The sequence below is a fragment of the Athene noctua genome, chromosome 2 (assembly GCF_965140245.1).
Source record: "Athene noctua chromosome 2, bAthNoc1.hap1.1, whole genome shotgun sequence".
NCBI classification, from domain to species: Eukaryota; Metazoa; Chordata; class Aves; order Strigiformes; family Strigidae; genus Athene; species Athene noctua.
Window position 1 is genome coordinate 103,604,068 of NC_134038.1, and position 19,830 is coordinate 103,623,897.

General features: G+C 42.3%; 1 protein-coding gene across 1 annotated transcript in view; it reads left to right on the forward strand.

Moving 5' to 3' along the window:
• NFATC1 (nuclear factor of activated T cells 1) overlaps window positions 1-17,044 on the forward strand; it is a 111,594-nt gene extending 94,550 nt beyond the window's left edge. The window contains exon 11 of the mRNA XM_074899761.1: window positions 14,458-17,044. Within this exon, the coding sequence (XP_074755862.1) occupies window positions 14,458-14,507 (50 nt within the window). The 3' untranslated portion in view covers window positions 14,508-17,044. The remainder of the gene's footprint in view (window positions 1-14,457) is intronic.
• The last annotated feature ends 2,786 nt before the right edge of the window (window positions 17,045-19,830 follow it).

Consider the following 19,830-nt stretch of genomic DNA (forward strand, 5'->3'; position numbering starts at 1 on the left):
TTCCATTTTCTGCAAAGTTTCTCACTGAAGTGGGGGGGCTTCTTTATGTGTACAAAGCTTTCTGTTGCAGCTCTCCATAGATAGCCATGACAAAGAGAAAGCATGAAAGCTTCTAGGGCAGAACATTCATCCTCGCTTATCTGGCCCTCGGAGACATTAGCTAATCGAGGCACGATACTCCATACAATAGGACAAGTCCTGTAAAGCTACCTCTGTTATCCCAGTGAACATGGAGACTTATCATTCCCATGACCATTTTACAGGATTTGTTTTCTTCTGACAACAACATCCACAGCCTACCGTGCTATCGACTCCAACAATGAATCTGATGCTGGCTCTGTGTGTTATCGGCTCCCTAATAACTGTCTTTTTTTTTTTTTTTTTTTAGTTCTTTCCCACCCCATTTGTGAGAATTTGTCCCCTGGAGCTCTTCTCTATCAGTCCCCTGCAGCTGCTGTTATTTTAGATATGGCAGGAAGTAGGTACCGGAAAACAGTGAGAGCTCACAGTGCTCAGAAAAATCTAGAAATTCCTCTGATTTACCCCAGGCTCTGGCTCCAATCAAAGCCAGTTAAAAAAAAAAAAAAAAAAAAAAAAAATCGAGAGAGGGGCTGTTGGCGGGGGAAAAGGCCCAAGCAGACAACTGTGTCTGGGCTGCGTGTGTCAGGAAGGAGAGTTTCAGCCATCCCCTCCTGCCAGGTACTGGGGAGATGCTCAGCACGGCTGTGCGAGCCGAGGAGCGCTTGGCTGGAAGCAGCGTTCCATGCGGCCGGCACGGCAGAGCTGGGGCCAGCAGGTGGGCAGCCCCACGCCAGCAGGCCCTGCGTCTGGCACCTTCCCTTGCCAGCTGAGAAAGCCCCCTCTCATCTCCCCAGGGACATGCATTTCTCAAAGCTCATCCATCCCTTCCTTACACTCTCCCTTCTTGTGTCCAGTGTGTACCTAAAGCAGATCAGCTTACCCAGTTGACTGGCCGGCCGGCTCCCATAAATGCTTTTAGCAGCACTTGGCAAAGGGCGCCAGCCAAAGGCTCTGGTCGAAAGTCACTAGAGCAAGAAACTTACATCACTACTACTACTATTATTATTATTATTATTATTATTATTATTATTATTATTATTATTACTAGCACTATTATTATTAGTATTATCATTTTACAGCTCAGACAGGATACTTCTTAATCTGCTAAGCAAAGACATTTTTAGCCACTTTGAATACCTTTTAAATCAGGCTCACTCTGGAGATGACTTCTAAAAGTAAAGAAAAAAAGAAGAAACGATAAAAACACCTCCAAACCTTTCAGTTCGGCAAGCGGTTTAGAAAAAAAGACACCACCACCCCCATACACAAAGACATACACAGAAAAGATACTACCTTTAGAACTGGTTTTAATAAAGAAATCTTCCTCTTTGACACAGCAGATAAGGAGGAAGATGTCCGCCCACAGACATCTCACACCATTAGCAATCTAGTTAACATCTGTAAATGTTTTAGGGAAAGAAATTACACTTTGAGACATTTCTTTTTTAATTACAGGCTCCAGATGAGATTTGTTAGAGCAGGGAAATGTATCCCATAGCGACTGATGTCAATAGCAAGCAGTCCCTAAAGCCAGCCAGGATTGGGAAAGCCATGCTGTTTGCTGCTCTTGGCACCGCTCCCTGCTTTCACAATGTCAAACTTAGAACCGCCTTTATATGCACTTTCCATTTTTTTTTCCACAGTAGCTGTTGCCAGCAAGCTGTAAACTACCGTATATCACTCAGATTTAAGAACCTAAACTTTAAAACAAATTAAACTCTTGTTGACATTGTAATAAAAATCAGAATCGAACTGAACAGCTCAGTAAAACTGCACTTCAATTATTTTATGGATTTAAGATTGTTTTCTAGGATTCCCAGACTCCCAATACAGCAAAGTTATTTCCTCTTGGCAGATGTCTGGAAAAAAAAATTCATTGAATGGATAAAATTATGTGGCAGACACTAGGTTGAAGCCTAAAGGGAGGAAATGGTGTCTCCCCAGCACCTGTAAATATTTGTTCTGTGTCTTGACCAGAAGAGCCTTTCGTCCATGCTTTGAAAAAAAAATTTCAAGGTATTTATTTTGTGAGTTTTTAAGAAAATAGAATTTTCATCTGCCAAAACCCAGTTCCTAACTAGGTGTTTATGTGGTTTTGAGAAAGAACGGCAAATATGGGTCTGACCCACCCTTCAGAGCCATGTCCAAATGCAGGTAAATGCATGCAGCACATGAATGCTCCCAGTTGCTGGCCTCTGCTTATCTTTCATCTCCCTACTTAGCAGTTAGTGTTGGGTTTTCTTTCTTTAATTCTCTTTTTTTTTCCTATTCTGTAAAATGGAAACAGAGGTTTCCATCCGATTAATTGCCAGGTTTCCATTCTTTATAATGTTTCCTCTCAAAACAGTTTGGAATGAAAGTATTTCAGAAATGTGTGTAGACGGAAGCTACTGGAGATAATAATTTGTTTCATGTAACTGTTATACAAAAGGTGTGGTACACGAGAAAGGCTGTTGTGTGGAGCAGACAACAATCAGCTTGTGCAGCCTTTCACCAAAGCCTTTGTTGCACTTACATTTTTTTTTTCTTTCATCACATCAGTGAAATGTCCTTTATGTCCCTAAGGCCCCAGCCTAAATAGTGTTGCTTTCCCAGAGTCTTCAGCAAGAGCTGACCCTTGCTGGGTTGCTCCTGTCACAAGGATGCTTCTGAAGATTGAGCCAAATGTTGCACATCTGCATGGCCACAGCTAGGTCCCAGGGCCTGCGTGTGTAGTTGTGTGGATTTTCCAAAGCTGCTGTGTTAGGCTCCATGCACTCATCTCCTGATCTGAATTGGCTGACTTGACCTGACTGAATCTCACGTAAGCAGCCAGTTTTCTTCATTGTAGCATTAATAAATTTTTTTAAAGCTGCTCTTGAATTACTGTTAAAGTTCTTCCACTCATTTTGTTGCCTGGAGCACCTCTGAAAGTGCAGGCCAGATTCCTACTGGAGTTTGGATGTGCTGCCAGATCACAGCCCGGGCCATGGTAGCACCCGTCATTTCTCACTTATCGAGAAGCAAGGGGTTTGGAGTCCAAGTACTCAAAAGGAGGCAGAAAAGAAGTCTGTTGCATATTGCAAGTGGTTGTTTGGAAAGTGTAATGCAAACATTTTGAATAAAATTTCAGGTCCTTAAATGTGCTTGAGAGATGAGTGTTGTATGCTTGTGTTTCTCAAGTGCCTTTTTCCTCGTTCTCTAGTGCTGGACACAGGTTTGCTGTGCTTCGTTCTTGGGGCAGAACAAATTTACTCTCTAGTAGAGAGCACTGAGCTTCAGCATGGTTCTTGTGTCAAGCACTGAGCTGCAAGGAGGAAAGTTTCTTCTTCCTTGGGAGCCCAGCTGTGATTCTTACTGAATTTTTGCAGCCATATCTGGTGGGCTTTTTGTTGACATTGCTCTGTCAGTCCAGCCTAAGGAGCCATTCTGCAGCTTAACACAGCATGCGGGAGAGGAGAAAAGAGAAAAAGACATTTTGCCGTGTTTCCAGTTTTGTCACACTGGGACCATGTACAAATAAGAGTATTCTTCCAGCTGCTCTAATCTGAGACGCTTGCTATAGGCAGTTTTAGCATCCGAGGAGTACTGGAGTCCAAGAACTGTCTGGACAGGGTGGTTTTCACAGCTACATCTTCTGTGCTGGGAAGGCACACCTAATAACACCCAGCTGGTAGTTTCCCCACCATGGCCCAGCTTGCATTGATATGTCTCCAGTGTGGCTCCACTGAATCAGCCTTCGGATCTAACCTTCCCAGCCAAACTGGATGGGAGTTTTGTCATGAAAAAGTCTTTACCTAGCGTAGTTAGTGTGGTGCAAAACCAACACAAGAGTATCATTAACCACTGCCAGTGCTCTTCTTCAAGGAGCAGTGACAGAGAAGACGTGCATTCCTCTTTGAACTGCAGGGTTCCTCAGTAACAGATTCTGACATGGTTAAAATAAAATCCCGTGGCATTATGTACAGTTCATGTTATGGTGGTGGCCAGGTCATCATGTCACAAGCAAATTTATTGCATGACGATTTGCCCGCATCATTTTTTTTGCAGGCTGTTTGAAGCCACCAGTGCAGATTGCCAGAGCTAGCCCTGCTTCTGCACTCACTGCTGAAGATTATCAGCCATGTTCCATCCCCTAGGGATTTCCCCCAGCTAGCATGACCTTTCCTAGGCTAGCCCCAAGGAGGCTCATAGGTGGACTTCTTTTTCCTTATCAAACACATTAAAAATTTTATTAACTCTGCCCAGCCTTCTCTTCCATTGAGCAGCATGTGGCCACTCACTGAGTCATCTCATGGCCATTTTATGTGCCTGAGCAAAACCCCTGTACGTTAGGGGTTAGCAAACAAAGCTGAGCCTTCGCCACAGCCTAGATGGGAGTGTGGCCCAACAGTGGTTGCTCCCCGAAGCAGCACGTGAACGCATCATGTATTATATACACAGCAGCATGCAACTGTTGTCCCTGCCTAGGTGCCCTCAGTGCTACATGTCCCTGCCTTAGTGCCAGATGATGTGAATAATAGCATTGATCTTTTCTGTTTAGCACACACCTTGAGGTTTGCTGATGAAAAGGGCTATAATGAGGTGATGATGATGGCAATGTTAATAGGGCTAGTAGGGCCATTTAAAAACAAAAACAAAACCCCTCCTTGAGTAGAAAAAAAATCAGATAAACCCTGTTTTAACCGATCTCCAGGACACTTTTAGTGTTGAGGCCCAATGTTATTCCTACTGAAGTCCATCAGACTTTGAGGCTGGTTGAGTGGAAGAAGAGCTGACCTCTTGGCCGTTCTCTGCTGTGGAAAGAAAAGGACACTCAGCAAGTAACTCCTGTGTGACCCAAGGTGCTTCTTTCTTTCTTCCATTCATTATTTCTTTGCTTTATTTCATATGTGCAGCTGCACATGAGCCATTTTTTCACAAACAGCAGTGCAAAATGGCTCATTTTGGAGGATTCCAGATGATCACTAGGGGCCACACTATTATTACATAAAGTCAATTAAAGAGCATACATGCACATCCCATTGATTTAATTTAGAACTAACAAAAGCTTCAGTAATGTGTAATTACAAGAAACTTAATGACCCCTTTATATTGAATGCAACTTCTGTGGCACCTAATATGCTTTGATAAATTGCTCATTATGTGCAGTGTTGGAAAAGCTTCTAAAAAGATTAATAATTGTATAATCAATAGAGAAATTTAGTCTTATTTGGCTTTTTTTAAACTCTGAAATCAGTAAGTCATAGAGAGTATGGACACTCTCTTGCTCCCCTTTTTCTTCCTGTACCCCCACAAATACTATTTTTTGAGGCTAATCTGTCACTTTTCCAGCATGGTGAAGAAATCACTTCTTGTGTTACATGGAAAGGTCTGGCCTGATAGGGATTGCCATGTGAGGTCCAAAGGCTGGTGGTGCCAGCTGCCATCAGAAATCCCTGGTGCTGGGCTGGATGTGTGCACGTGGGATGCTCCTTTGGTCCCCAGGAGGTCCCCAAGTAGCAGCTTCCAGCATCAGGCTCAGAGCTTTGCAGTGTGGTCCAGACCCACTCTCCCTCTCCCATTCACTGTCTGTAAGCTTTGCAAGCTGCCAGCCCTTGGGACCATCAGGTGGGCTTTAACCTTGCTCTTCTAGCAGCGGGATGCTTCAAGAGTCTCGTGCCTCAAGTGTTACCCATGCCGCAGTTGACTGCTAGTTGTGAGGTACAACAAACCTTGTGGGATGGGATCAGAAACATAAGAGTCAAAAAGAAGAAAGGAAGTTTAATTCCTGTTACATCGGGGGTTTAATAAATACCATCAGAGACGTCTGAAGGCTAAAAAACAGGCAAATGCAGAACTGCTTTAAATTTGTTTCAATTTTGAATCCACTCTCATCGTGCTTCAGGGCATGATTCATGAGTTTCAAATGCCAGGGTCTGACAGCACTGTTTTACTGTGTAGTGCTAAACTGGAAAGTAAAACTGATCACCAGGATCGGTTTGTATTGCTGTATTTCTTATGGTGGGGACAAATTTCTGTTGTCTCTAGCAAAGCAGTGCAATGCTCTTCCTTATTCCTTCCTGACTGGTACCCACAAAGCTTTCAGCAGTACCGACCATGGGTTTTGGCTGCCTTAGGTAGCATTTGCGTAGTTCTTCTGTCATGTGGAAATTTTGTCTAAAACGTAAAATATGTCTGTTTTGTTTCCCTTACAGATGCTCTTAGGAATGTAAACACATAATTTTGGTTAAAATGTGGTTTATTTGTGCATTTCCCAGCCCTACCCTCACGTGTGTGTGTGTGTCAAACGTGGCTTGCATCAAACCGGGGCAGATCCTGCACCCCAAACCCCAGCTGCTCCAGGCAAGGATGGCCTCAGTGAGAGCTACTGAAAATTCCTGTTGACTCTCTGATTCTTTGGTATAAAAAACTAAACCAGCTTGAGTGCAGCCACCCTCAGACTGAGAGTAAAAGTGAGCTAAAGTTTAGACCCCAGTGTGTTGGGAATCACTGCGGCTCTGCTGATTCCTGAGCTAATTCCCAGCAGACGGGAAATTCATCCCTGAGCGTTTGCAGATCAAGGGATGCAGGGCATTCCTGGGATTGCATATGGGAGGGATGAAAAAAATCATTTTGGTGCAATAGGATGGGACTCATTTAGTCTGGGCACCTAGTCAAGAACCCCATTTAAATTACTGCCACACAGGGCTGTCATCACACTACAGCAAGGAACCTTTCCCATTAGCCCTCCACAGCCGCTGTGGGAGATTTCACATTATTTGGAGTTGTTGAGCTGAACAAAGCAGAGGGTAGAGCAGGTAGGAAAATGACTCCATGCTAATGTCTGTCATGCACAACAATACCATCCATCGTGCCAAGCCAACGTTCGTATGGGAGGATCATGTTTTATTAAAACCTGCTACTTGTTGTCACTCACTTGCTCCACTGTCCTATTCGTTGTCTCCAAAAATAGCGTGCCCTGTGGTGATAGCTTATTATGATTAAACAGATAAAAATAAGTTTAAGGTTTAAACACATCCAGGACACCTGAGGTAATACAAGATCTGACTTCTTTATGGAACGTGTGAAGTTATATTTTCCATTGCTTCACAAGACTTGTTTTGTTTGGTTTTTAATTCAGTAAGCTTTAATGTGATCTATAGTTTCACATTACAGACTGGCACCTCAGGAATTTGTATCACTATTTTCTGATTTTTTTTTTCTTATTCACAGGACAATACTTAGTAGTTTTGAAAAAATAATTTCTCTAAGACAGCCCTATTTTCTTCAGTGATTTAAGTAATAATTCTATGCTGTTTGATGCAGCTTTCATAATGTCAGAAAGGAGTGCTGCTTATTAGTAGTGAGAAAGTAGGTACCCTGATAAAACCTGTAGGATTTTACTCATGTGATGGAGATAATACCAGGAGCTTCATTTCTTTAGTAACTGTCTATATTTAGCCTTTTTTTTTTAAATAAAATCTGTATAGAGAGATAAGGGAAAATATTTTTTCCTCCTGTATTTCTGCTTCCTCTGCATTCATTTGCAACTTTGAATGCCTCTTCAGTGATGCTAATGTGTGGCATTTCATCTAAACTGAAGGGCATATGAGAGCACAGGAGCTTGATGGAGCAAGATGTGGCATCACTGGTGGAAAAATCCAAGGGCACTAATTACAGGCAGCAAAGTGAATGTCATACTATGAAGCATTACTACAGGTAGCATGGTATGAGCGTCAGACTCGTAGACTCACTCCAGTGTTATGTTTCCCCGTCCCTCTTCATATGCTGAATAGTGTTAACATGGTCAGAGCTATACCCAGTGGAGAGGAAAACACAGTCTGCTCTCCACAATGCCCGTGAGCAGTGAGCTGTTGCCAACAGTGGACATTCAGAGCACTTAGGGGTATGTCCATGCCGTGTAATGAGGTATGTGGAGAGATCCCTGACCAGGGTGTCGATGTAGTCATACTGTCTTAAGGCTTGACCTGAGCTCGTGAATTCTGCTGGAAGGCAAAAATGGTAAGCCAAACTGACACAGTTTTGTTTCAGGACTGCTACTCTTTTCTGGAGATTGCTCAAATGTGACACCTAGCTGTGCAGTTTGACCAGTGTCAAACATGGTCCAAATGTGGTATCCAAACACGGCACTGCATTGCTTGGGCAGTTACACACATCTGAAAGACGAAGCATTACTGTCCAGACATGGCAGAATCCGGGCGCAGTTTCACGCAGGCTTTTCACACATGTAGCTCAAAAGATGCAGCTGGTATTACTTGTATTTTCCATGACACATGCACCAGTTGCTTTTGTTCCTTTTCGGCAAGAGTGCATTACGGCATCTGAACCTCCTGCTTCAGTTGTGCTCCATGGTAGAGATGATGGTCCCCAGCGGTCACAGGTGGACATGAAGTAACAAGCAAAGGTTGGTTAGTCAGCTGTGGAAAAAAGCTTGATGTGACCCTGAAGGCCTAGATGTCTTGGGACATGCCATGCAACTCTTCCTGTTGATAATGAAACCAAAAACTGTCCTGAAGGAACCGAGCTGATGCCATCACTGTTTACACAGGAGCAGGGACACGTACACATCCAGTGAATTGCAAGACATCAGCTCTGTGCAAAAGCTCTCAGTGCCCTTTTTCTTCAATTCTATCACGCATCTTAAAAAAGAGTAGAGCATAGAGCTGCAAAGCTCATTTGTGAAAGAGAAGCGTGCAGTTGGGAAGGGATGCAACAGTGAGTACAACCCATGGCTCCACTACTCAGTCTCCTTGCACAAGCCTTTCTGGGCCACTGCTGAAGTGGATTGGAGTCAGTGGAAAGACGATTGTTGACTTCCACAGCCTTCAGTGTTCGATGTGTGGAGAGATAGCGGCTTAACACAGCCAGAAACTGGAGCCTTTATGTTACCACTAACAAAGTGAACAGAGGTGTTTTCAAAGTGCCATCAATCCCTCCCAAAACTAACGTGCCCAAAGTCTACACTCAGCTCTTTATGACTGTGGGTTTGACCGTGGCTCTCAGTTCACCTTCTATCTTTTCAGACTCTTGGGAACATGTGTCTTTAGGAGTATGAAGTCTTCCAGGCTCTCATATTTGTAGCCCCAAAATGGTCCGCAGTTGTGGAAATGCCCTGCATGTGCATTCTCCCCACTCCCTGCGCCGCTGACCATGTAACTTCTTTGATCTGAGGGGGATCAATATCTGAGCTGGAAGGCCGAACTTTGTCTCAGAAGAACAGGTATTTCATTAAAACAAAAGGCCACAACGTTATCCATATTAGTAGTCAGATCCAAGGAGAGGAGAAATCTACAGAAATTTAAAGTTTTGCCAGTTGATGGAATCCATGTACAGCCACCAAATGTTAAAAATACTCAATTTCCTATGAAGTTCACATCTATATATGGAACCCGCACTTGTTCAGATATATCTGGTTGTCCTGTTCTCTACAGGAACCCAAACTGTTGCATCGGTAAGACACTGATTTTGCTAATTAGTAAAGCAAAAATTTCCATTGCAAGGGCATTTTAAAGCAAAATTAAATACAAGAAGAAAAAACTCCTTATTAAACTAAAATGTGGTGTAACAGTTTACCACATCCTGCTACTGTGGCATCTGCTGTTTAGCAAAGGAAAGGTTCCTCTTTCAGACGCCTTGACAGGTAGAGAGGTCACGTGTTACCTACATTTCTCAGCATTATTATTTTTTTGACTTTCTGTCAGTGGAAAAGCTGAACGTGACAATGGAAAATACCAGTTGAGGGAAGGCATTGTGGGGAACTGTAGGTGTTAGCTATACAGTGGCCCCCCTCCTCAAAGCCAGCAGAAAGTGAACAAAATCTGATGACAAAGGTGCTGTAAATCATTGTACTCAGCTGTTTGATCTGATAGGGATCAACCTGTTGCTTTAAGGGAAGTGTTGTGCTAATCTAGGCATTGAAAATTAAACATCTTGCATGCCATTCCAGATCTGCTGCTAAACTCTATGTAGGGCCTCCAGTAAGCCAGGTGATTCTTTGTGTCTCATCTGTTCTGTTTATGAAATGGATCTTTTTGAGTACTCAGGTTATTTTGTTTTTAAAATGAGTGTAAAGCCTTTTCAACCTTTCTTTGAAAAATGTGCTCATTCAAAACACAAACTGCTCCTGGAATGGTACTACAGACGTGAATGGACACGTATCCAAGCAGCAGTGGAATCAAAGACGAGCATTTGCTTTAGGAATGAAACTCAAACGCAGGCCAAAATACTGCTTGCACTGAATACTGCTGTTCTGTGGAGCACACACAATCCTCTTGTAGTAACATATTTGTAAGCCAAAACTTGAGCATTCAAGACAGGAACCAGCTGACTCTCCTCAAGTATATAATAAATATTTTGTTAGAAAGGTGGGAACTAAGAGAAAAATAGCAATTTTCTCTGCACAAGCAATATATCCTACCTCTTTGGGGAGTTCTGCAATGGTCCTACAGGACTGAGTGGAGCCCTGAGGATACTAAGAGGAAGGAGTGTGATGGGTGGTAAAGGAGATGGTGAACAGGGAACAATCAGCTCGTTCACATGACACATGAATGAAAGTATCAAGAAACAAATTTAAAACAGAAAGGAAGTACTTTTTTCACTTAAACTGTGGAACCAGTTGCTGCAGGAAACTATGAAAGCCAAAACAGGTTCAGAAGGTTATTAGAAATTATCATGGAAGAAAGTTCATCAAAGTTCACTAGAAATGAGGATGCAGACCTCCTCTTGCTCATGAAGCCCTCAATCAGAGTAAAGGTGTACTAGAGAAAACATCACTGGAGGTGTGCTTTGGTTCCGATGTTCTTTCCAAAAGAATTGGCTACTGTCCATCATGGTAGATGTGGTACTGGTACAGATGGACATACAGGATGCTTCAGCAGGCCCATACTTAAGTAAAAGAATTTTTGATTTGCTGTTGGGAAGGTCAATCTTGGGTCAGCCTACAACAAGAATATTTGATGTTTTCTTGCCAAAATAATTTAAAAATCAGTTCTGGGCCAAACAAAACATTCCAAAACATTCCATTTGATCCAAAATGAAACATTTCCTAACATGCAACAAAAATGTGAATATATTTTGGAGCATTAAAGGAAGCAAATTTTCCAGAAATTTGAAATTAAAAATGTTGATGCTAAAGACATTTGAAACTATTTGAGAAATGTAATCCATATTTTCATGTTATTTTTGCTGACCTAAAACTGCATTTTCCCAAGTTTTCCCTCAGCTTCTCAGACCTGGAAGGAGAGAGTATTGTCTTCATGGTAGTGCTGGACCATGCAGCTAGAGGTGGCGGGGAGCATCCATCTAGCCGAACCCAGCAAGCATCACCCAGTGCACTTCACATACGCTTGCCACCTGGTTTCCCCCCATTTGCACCCACCAGAGGGTTTTCCTTCCAGCCTCAGGTGCCTCGGCGGGCAGCGCGGGAAAGCCCGCTCTCAGCACACTTCCCCTTTCAGCTCTCGTGTTTAGTGCTTTCTGCTACTGATCTGCCTCTACAAGATCGGCTGTTTTGCCAGATCATGTATTGCCCCACCTGGGCCTTCTGCATGTACTCTTGTCCCTCTCTATAGGTTTTTTCCACTGCGTTATTGGGAATTTTTGCATTTTCAACACTGCGGTGGCTAAAGGGGAACAAGCAACAGTGAAATAAGGAGGTCTATGTCTGAGCTGTGCTGTCTGCGGGCCACCATGGGTGAGAGAGTTGTTGAACATCCCATTTGGCCCCATTTGATTGTAAGATCCAGTGGCAATGGGTGCACCTTGGTTGAGGTTCAGTTGACTCCTTGGTCCACACTGACATTGTCTAGTGACTGTTGTTGAACAGCTGTCAGATGTTGTTACATGAGGATACCAGACTTGACTGCTACTCATCAAAGTCCACCTCTGTTAAGCAAGTAACATATAACAAAAATGAGCAATAACGTCAAAGGTCTAATCAGTATCCTATTGGAGTTGATAACAAAATTACACGTGATTCCAGATGTGGGCAGATTGGTTTGGCTGCTGAGAGCTGGAGAGAGTGTGACTGAAGGACCGTGGTGGTCTCCTGGGCTGAGCCAAGGCAGGTGGACTCCAAGCTGAAAGGAAAAGTCATGTAATCTCTAGGGTAAGATGTGTCCTACAGCACTTGACAGAGAATTCAGCTGAGGGTACCTAGCACGGCTGGAAAGGGCAGCCTCTGAGTGCCTAAGCCAGTTTTGGAGATGGACCTTTGGCTCTTAGACCCTCATATCATCAAGTTTCTAGTTTTACTAAATGCTTTAACAGGGGAAAGAATTGTCTGGTGGGCTGGAGGATGTTACTTTTGAAAGTTTTACTGAATGAATCAATCAGGAGTACCTCAGTGTGTGCTGTGGCAGTAGTCTGAGATTCGCGATACCTGAGTGTTAGTCCTGACTGAGATGGGGAGCTCTTTTGCTTTTCCACTTCCCTGTCAAAATCTGTGAAGCACCAGTGATGCTTATGTTCACCATTTTACAAAAACTCTGTGAAGATTCATTATTTAATGTTTTTAAGCACTAGCTAACCACAGAGACTGAGGACTGCCTTGATTAGCATCTTAATTTTGTTTGATGTAACAGCAATTTTGAGGGAAAGTTAGTAAACTGTGACACTGTCTGGCCCATATGAGGATTTGTTTTCATTGTCACACTCTACTCCAAGATATCACTGTGTGTTTTTGCTTCATACCCAGTGTTGCTTTGAGAAGTTTATCAAAGAAACTATCTTTACAAAAGCATCATGGAATAATCATACCACAGAAGAAGTGTGCGGTTTGCATTCAAGACAGAGACTCGGTCTCAAAAGCTGTGCCGGGTCTTGCAGTGTATAAGTGGGGTAGCACTTCTTGCTGTGTTTGGATGCATGCAGGGCAGTCTTTGCCACAGACCAGGACTTACTGCTTGATTTTGTTTCCGCTGTTTGGCAATATTAAAGATGTACTCTGTGGTACTCCGAGAAAGAACTGCTTTGTCTTCACATCTCATTTTCATACCGCTCTTAGTTTGCTGCCATAAATAGGTAGTTACAAATGCAACTGATATTTCCTTTCTGAAGTATGGTGTGCGTATCCATTGGTAGAAGTGGTTTCGGTGGCCAGGACCTGTGACACAAATCCTGACTGATTCATGTGCTGCAATTACTAAATGGGCAATAGGTCTGCAGAAAAAAAAACCCACCCAAAACCCCAAAACACTACTTGCTTCAGGAAGTTGGTTTTAGACGGGCTTAGTCTTTTCCAGTAAACATGTGAAGTTATCTGGATGGCTGTGAACAGCAGCCCACAAGGAAAGGAAAACACGGGCTTTTCCGTGGTGCTTCCATGACGTGGGCACGTGTTTCCCACTCCCAGCAATGTTAGGGAAACTCAGAAGTGGTGATAGCCCTACTGATGGCATTTTGTCTATCTTCATGTAAATCAGGTGGTGGCAGTCGCTGCAGGGAGGTGGGGTGGAAATAAAAGGGATGTTGTGTAGTCCACTGTAGATGGCCTTTGCCAGGTTCAGTCATTTCCTGTCCATCTGCCAAAAATCACAAGCTGATAAATGGACATAATTGGAGTGTGGGAAACTGTATTGCTTGATGATCTGCAGGGGAGGGGGAGAAGAATGAAAGAAGGCTTGTGAATAAAGAAAACAACACTTTATCAGTGGAGATGCAGCCTGACTGGCTGATGCTGAGATAGCAGACCTTGTTTTTTCTTTCCTCTGACTCTTGCCAAGGGTTTTAACTTGCTCGTCCCTCCCATCTGTCTGTACAGATAGGAGCAAAGACTGCATGTCCATGTGTGTTGGTCACCACAAAAGGAGAGTATGTATTTACATGTGTTACCAGCTCCAGGGAATGGGCAAGCACGCAGCAGTTTCTTCTTTTTCTCCTAATATCATCCCACAGTGGAAAAAATCAGCACGTGAAGTCGTATTCTATCTAGGCATTGCAGCTGCACGTACCCAGGTTCAGCGGCTGGCAGCTTTCTGCCATGGCTAACATACTTTCCAAACATCTCTTTTTATGGCGGGGGTAGATTATTCTAAGATTTCCTGTGGTTCTCTTTGCTTTGCATTTCCAAGCCAATCTAGACCAAATGAAATGTTTTATCGGTAACTGATTTGAAATGTTAAATATGTTTGATGCGATCGAGGATCCAGGATGCTACTGTTCTTATGATGCCTGGTTTTACATGGTAATTAGCATGTTAATAACCTTGGTTAATCCTGCTCTTTTGCACTGTGATCAGCCTGTACAAGCTATCTCATGATGTTACGCTTACTGTTCAGAGCTGTACCGAAGCTGTCAAGGAGCGGATGCAAGTTTGGGGGGGCTGTGTAGTGAAGAGACCTGCCTGCAGCATGGGATACTAATCGATTCCTTTTCTCTTGTCTTCTTTCTTTGCAGTAAATGAAATTATAAGGAATGACCTTTCCAGTACCAATGTCCATTCGTAGCTTTCAATACGGGCCTACTATGAAATCCACACACACTTTTGACTTAGCTGGAGTGTCAGCTCGAGTAGAGAGATACCGAATAAACTGAAGACGTTGCCTGGTACCAGTCTGATCTTCCACCTTACTGAATGTCAGGAACTGAAGATTTACCTCTTGCTTACGAAGAAGTAGCTCCTCAACTTCAACTGATGAAACAGCTTCTTTAAAGAAAATCATCTCAAAGGAAAGAGGAGGGAGTACACTCCAAGACGGCGCATTTCATGGGACAAAACTAGGAAACTCAGCAAAATCTGAGTACTTCTTCCCAGTGCTGATCTTTTTGGCATGGCACCGCTGGAATACAGCCCTGGAAGTGCCTTATTTTACCAGGTTGTGGCATCAGGGCATTTTTAATAAGCTTTGAATTTGCTACCATTAAAAGTGTTGGTAGGTGCAGAAACTGTAGAGCTTGCATTCTGGAGAGTGATATTGGAAAAAAGCATAGGACTCTGCAGCAAAGTAGGGAGAGCAATCCCTACTCCAGTAAGATGCGTTTGTAAATTCCAGAATGTCTTCAGCTTTTCCTCCGCTGTAATGTACAGCCTATTGCCTTATTCTCAGTGCATTTCAAAAGCCTCCTGATTTGTCATCATCTCAGCTTTCTTTTGCATATTGTCTTTATTACGTGCTAATGAATCATAGGGTTGTTAGTAGTAGCATGTTAAGATTTTGATTTTAATCTGGCTTCAGTCATAGCACAAGTGAGTTGAATAGCACAAAATAAAAAAGGTTGATGGACAAAAAATCGAAATCTATCTTTTACATGATAGATGAATGTGTATGCATGTACATACATACTAGTATATATGCATATATTTATATATGACAAATAATATAGATGATTGCCTAGTGAGGGCACTGAATTTAGCAATAATTTCAATTTCTGAGAATGCATTTCAGATCCACAACAGATATTTCAGCTACTTCTTTTGAGGGTTTGTTGCACCTAAAGCAGGTATGCATTTTCTTTCCTCATGCAGTTAAGCAAGCACTTTAGATAGGCAAGAAGGATGCATACAAGATACATGTTATTTACCAAATGACAAAATATGAGTTATAGTAACTGTAAATACCATTATGGAAGAGTGTAAAATATTTGTTCAGTTATAATGTTATTATTCCGCAGAAGCCTTATAACTCTCTGCTACATGTATGAAAAAGAATATTACCAAAAAACCACAAAGGTTTAATATGCAGCGCTGTATAGTGTGTTTTCAGATTAGCTAATGTTTCTGGAGCTACAGGTAGGCATGTAGTGTAGCCTTTAACATGGTATTTTTTACAATCAACCGCTTATTATATAACTAGCAACAACCTATTATTTCATATAACCAAAAAATAAAAACAAAACTAGAATAAAATAGCATGACTTAAATTAAAAATGTTTAACATTAATATTGTGCCTTAGGAATCTGTGCCCCCTTCTGGAAATACACCTGAACTACACCTCCGTGTTGGGGTGGCTCCTTAACCCTAATGCAATGATGATTGAACAGGTTTCACAAAAAGGTGAAATCCTCCTAAGCGTTTTAAAACATTATTCTGTATAATTATGTCTTACTTTCTTTAGAAAAAAATGAAAGCCATATTTGTCACATTTGCACATTACTGTGAAGACATGAGAATATAATATGGCTATATGTACATAATATGCTGTTATTGGTCCTTATAATAGTCTGTTATTCCTCACCTGTTTAATCCCAGTTATTTACCCTGTATTTAGCATTGTAGACGTTGCATGAAACATTTCTTATAGACTGCCATATGAAAAGTTTAAAAGCTTGACAGATGTCAGCTTGACTTGTAGCTAGAAAATAGATCCAATAAAGCAAAATGTTTTGCTGGAAGCTAGTCTTAGAGTGGTTCATTTTATGTTATCTTGACAAATCTTCCTTTCTCAAAGAAAATAACCATTTTTACATTATATACGTATATATAAATATATATCTCCATCTCTTCTATTTGAAACTGTTTGCATCCTGCTGCATCTTGCTAATATAACCATCTTAGTATGGAAGTAAAGTCTCTTGTCAACAGACTCTTCTTCATTCCTCTCCCCCCTGCATTTAAAGACATTGCTGCCAAGGAGAGAAAATGATATATGATATAATTCTCATATTTTATTCTCTCAGTATTTCAGAAATGTCAACAAGTGTGAATGGAGGACTCCCTGGTTATGCCAAAGCATTTTTTTATTCATATACATAAATACCTTGGGTGAGGCTTTTACGATACAGGACAATACACACACAAACACACACACACACACACACACACACAGAGAGAGATACATCCTCCACATGTTCACATTTCAGAAGTAATTTTCACAAGGGTTTCAACTGTATGGTTTGGATATCTTGCACCTCCTTCATCCTTACTTTTATTTTCCTCTTTGAGCTATTTTGGAAAAAACAAACAAACAAACAACCTGTTACTTTTAAGCCTGGATAATGGAAGATTATGCATCTCTTGTATATGTATTCATAAAATAAAAATGAAAGCAGAAATATTTCCCGTATGAGACTACTATCTTGTTTTTGTACGTGTGTTATGCTTGTTGCTGTCAGTTTATGAAAATGGTTTTCATGAAACCTTTTTGAAAACAAAGCAAAACCAAAAAGTCACAACACTCTGAACTCAGAGTGCAGTCCTTATAGGTATGTTCAAAAAGACTTTTGCCGGGCGTGATTCTGACTATTAAAAAGAGCCCTCTGGATGAATTTTAAGTGGTGAAACAAACTATCTTATTAATCGTGCAACAAAGTACTTGCATCTATATATATTGCTTGGACAAGAGTTTCTTTTGCTCTCCCTGACACTATTTCTGGCTAAGGGTAGTCTGTAGGTCTGTTGTCTTCAGTGCAATAGATACAAGAGACATTTTTGCTAGGCTGGAGGCTTTCATAGCCCGGTAAGGGGAGGGCTGCCTACAGACTGGCAGAAGGGGATGGCTTCAATTTTTCTATACCAAAGGCAAGTTAGGAAGTGTATAAGCACAACAGCATGGCTGCCTCAGCGGTCCAGATTTAGGTAAGCATTTAAACATGTTTCAGAAATTCCTCAAGGAGACACAAATACACACTAAGCCATTGTTGCATAAAGACCTTTCTCTGCCTCGGGTTTGTCTTCCTGTGAGTGTAGGGTGACACACCCTGCTCACTCTGTCCCACCTGGCTTCCCTGGGGCTGCTACTGAATCCATTGCAATTTAAGGAGAGGCAGATGCTCCAAGCCCATTAAAACCCAGATATGGCCCACCTCTTTAAATGTCAGTCAAAATGCTCTTTCTCTGCTTCCCTGTCTTGAGGGTGGAAATGCTGATATTTACTCCTCATGTGGACAGCGTGAGCTATAGTGTTGGTGAGGTTCCTGGAAAAAGGAAAATACTGAAAACCCAGTCACAAATTCCCTATGTCTCCTGGAGACCATGGCATGATTTTGTACCAAAGCAAAATGTCTGGTCACAAATTAAAATCATCCAAGCCACATACTTTGGTCATTGTGCTACCTGGCTTCCTCAAGCTTCCTTTCCGTCTCATTTCCACACAGCCCTCCTCAAAGCACAGCAGTCCCAAGCACAGCTACATTAACCACATCTTGACCAGACTTCTTTAGGCAAAAATAGCATTTAGAAAACTCCTAGCTGATACTTTCATTCATAACCAAAGCAGAAGGTGAATCCCACACATCCATCTGGTACTGTTTGACTAAATAGCCTTGCTGGAGTCATGCCTTTGAGATTTTTCCTTTCCAGCTGAAAATGGCAAATTTCAAGGAGTTAAGTTTCTTGGACAGAGCTGTACTGCCTTGAAGCTAAGCTTTCCTTCACCACGTGTATAATTTTATTGCATTCATCACTGTAAATCTATTGAATTTGTCTCAGTAAAAATAAAACAAAATCCCTCTCATCAACTATATTACAGAGGAGTGTTAAGGTCAATGGCATAAGATCTTCTTGGTTTCTGTAGCTCTTTTTTAAACAAATAGTCTAATTTTTTGTCATAAACAGTGATTGGATTGTTCATCAAACTAAAGCGAGTCCCATCTTCACCTTTGCCCGATACAGAGGTCAAGCATCTACCTGTTTTAATTTGCCCGTATTGTTTCCTCTTTCTCAGCAAGTTAATGTTTTTCTTCCTTGAATCTCTTTCCAAAAAAATAAAAAGGTTTTGATTCTCTTCAGGTAGCCAAATAATTTGTTCAGAGCAGATCAGTTACAGATTCTCATACTGTTGGCTTTAATTACAAGCTGTTCTTGATTCCAAAACCAGCTTTTTTTTTTGCCAAAGAGACTGTATTTTTGGACTGTGCAAACTCGTGGAGCTTTAACAATTCAAATGGTTGCATTTTCAGAATTTAAGGCAACTAGTAGTATGCCTGACACTCACCAGAGTCTATGGGCACATTAGCTTTTGTCATTTAAACTGAAAAATTGCTGACTGTAGAGCTTCCTTAGCTACTTTAAGGGACAGGCAACCCACAAGCCACTCTTTGCAGATGTGGCAAATTCATTTTCAGTTGTTTTAGGAAATCCCTTTTTTTTTCAGCTCAGGGAAAGAGTTTCCAAAAATGCCGTCAGAATCATTTTCCAGCACCTCTTGTGAATTAGTTTCACACCCTCAGCTCCTGTACCCAGCCTGTTTCCAGTGTCACTGATGGAGGGCTTTTGAGTTGCAAATAACATAGAGAAAACACTGACAGTGGGTATCGGTGGCAGAGCTGTCCCAGCCCAGGGCTTACTCTTAGCCCGATTCACTGACTTGACTTCACTGGTCCATAGCTGATCCAGTGGGAGCAGCTGCCCAGACAGGCAGTTGTGTACTGTGCGTGGATGTTTTAGGCATCTCCCTTGGCCATCGCTCCCCCTGCCCAGCTGGGGGGTGCCCTGGACATGCCACTGGGGCCACCACATACCCATGATGCTGAAGGTGTTTCTAAGCAAGACCTTGGTGCCCAAACTGGTCATGGGTTTGCCTCCACTGGCATCACTCTCTTGGCTTCCCCATGGAGGTTTCTGCCAGCTCCAGGACCATCCGTCGCCCACCGGCCATCAGGCTGGTCAGGATGGGGGCACAGGGACTTGGTGACTGAGAGATTGCTTGTCTGCCATGCTGGGAGGTCCCAGGAGAACAGAGCCTGCATTTTTCGACGTGTTTTAGGCCCTGCACTGGTGACATTTACAAACCTGATTCTGAGGTGTTAAATCTCCAAGAACACCCAGGGCAGGGGGTCCCAAGATTCAATGTGATGTTGTTCCCATCCAGCTGGGGGACATTCCAGTGACA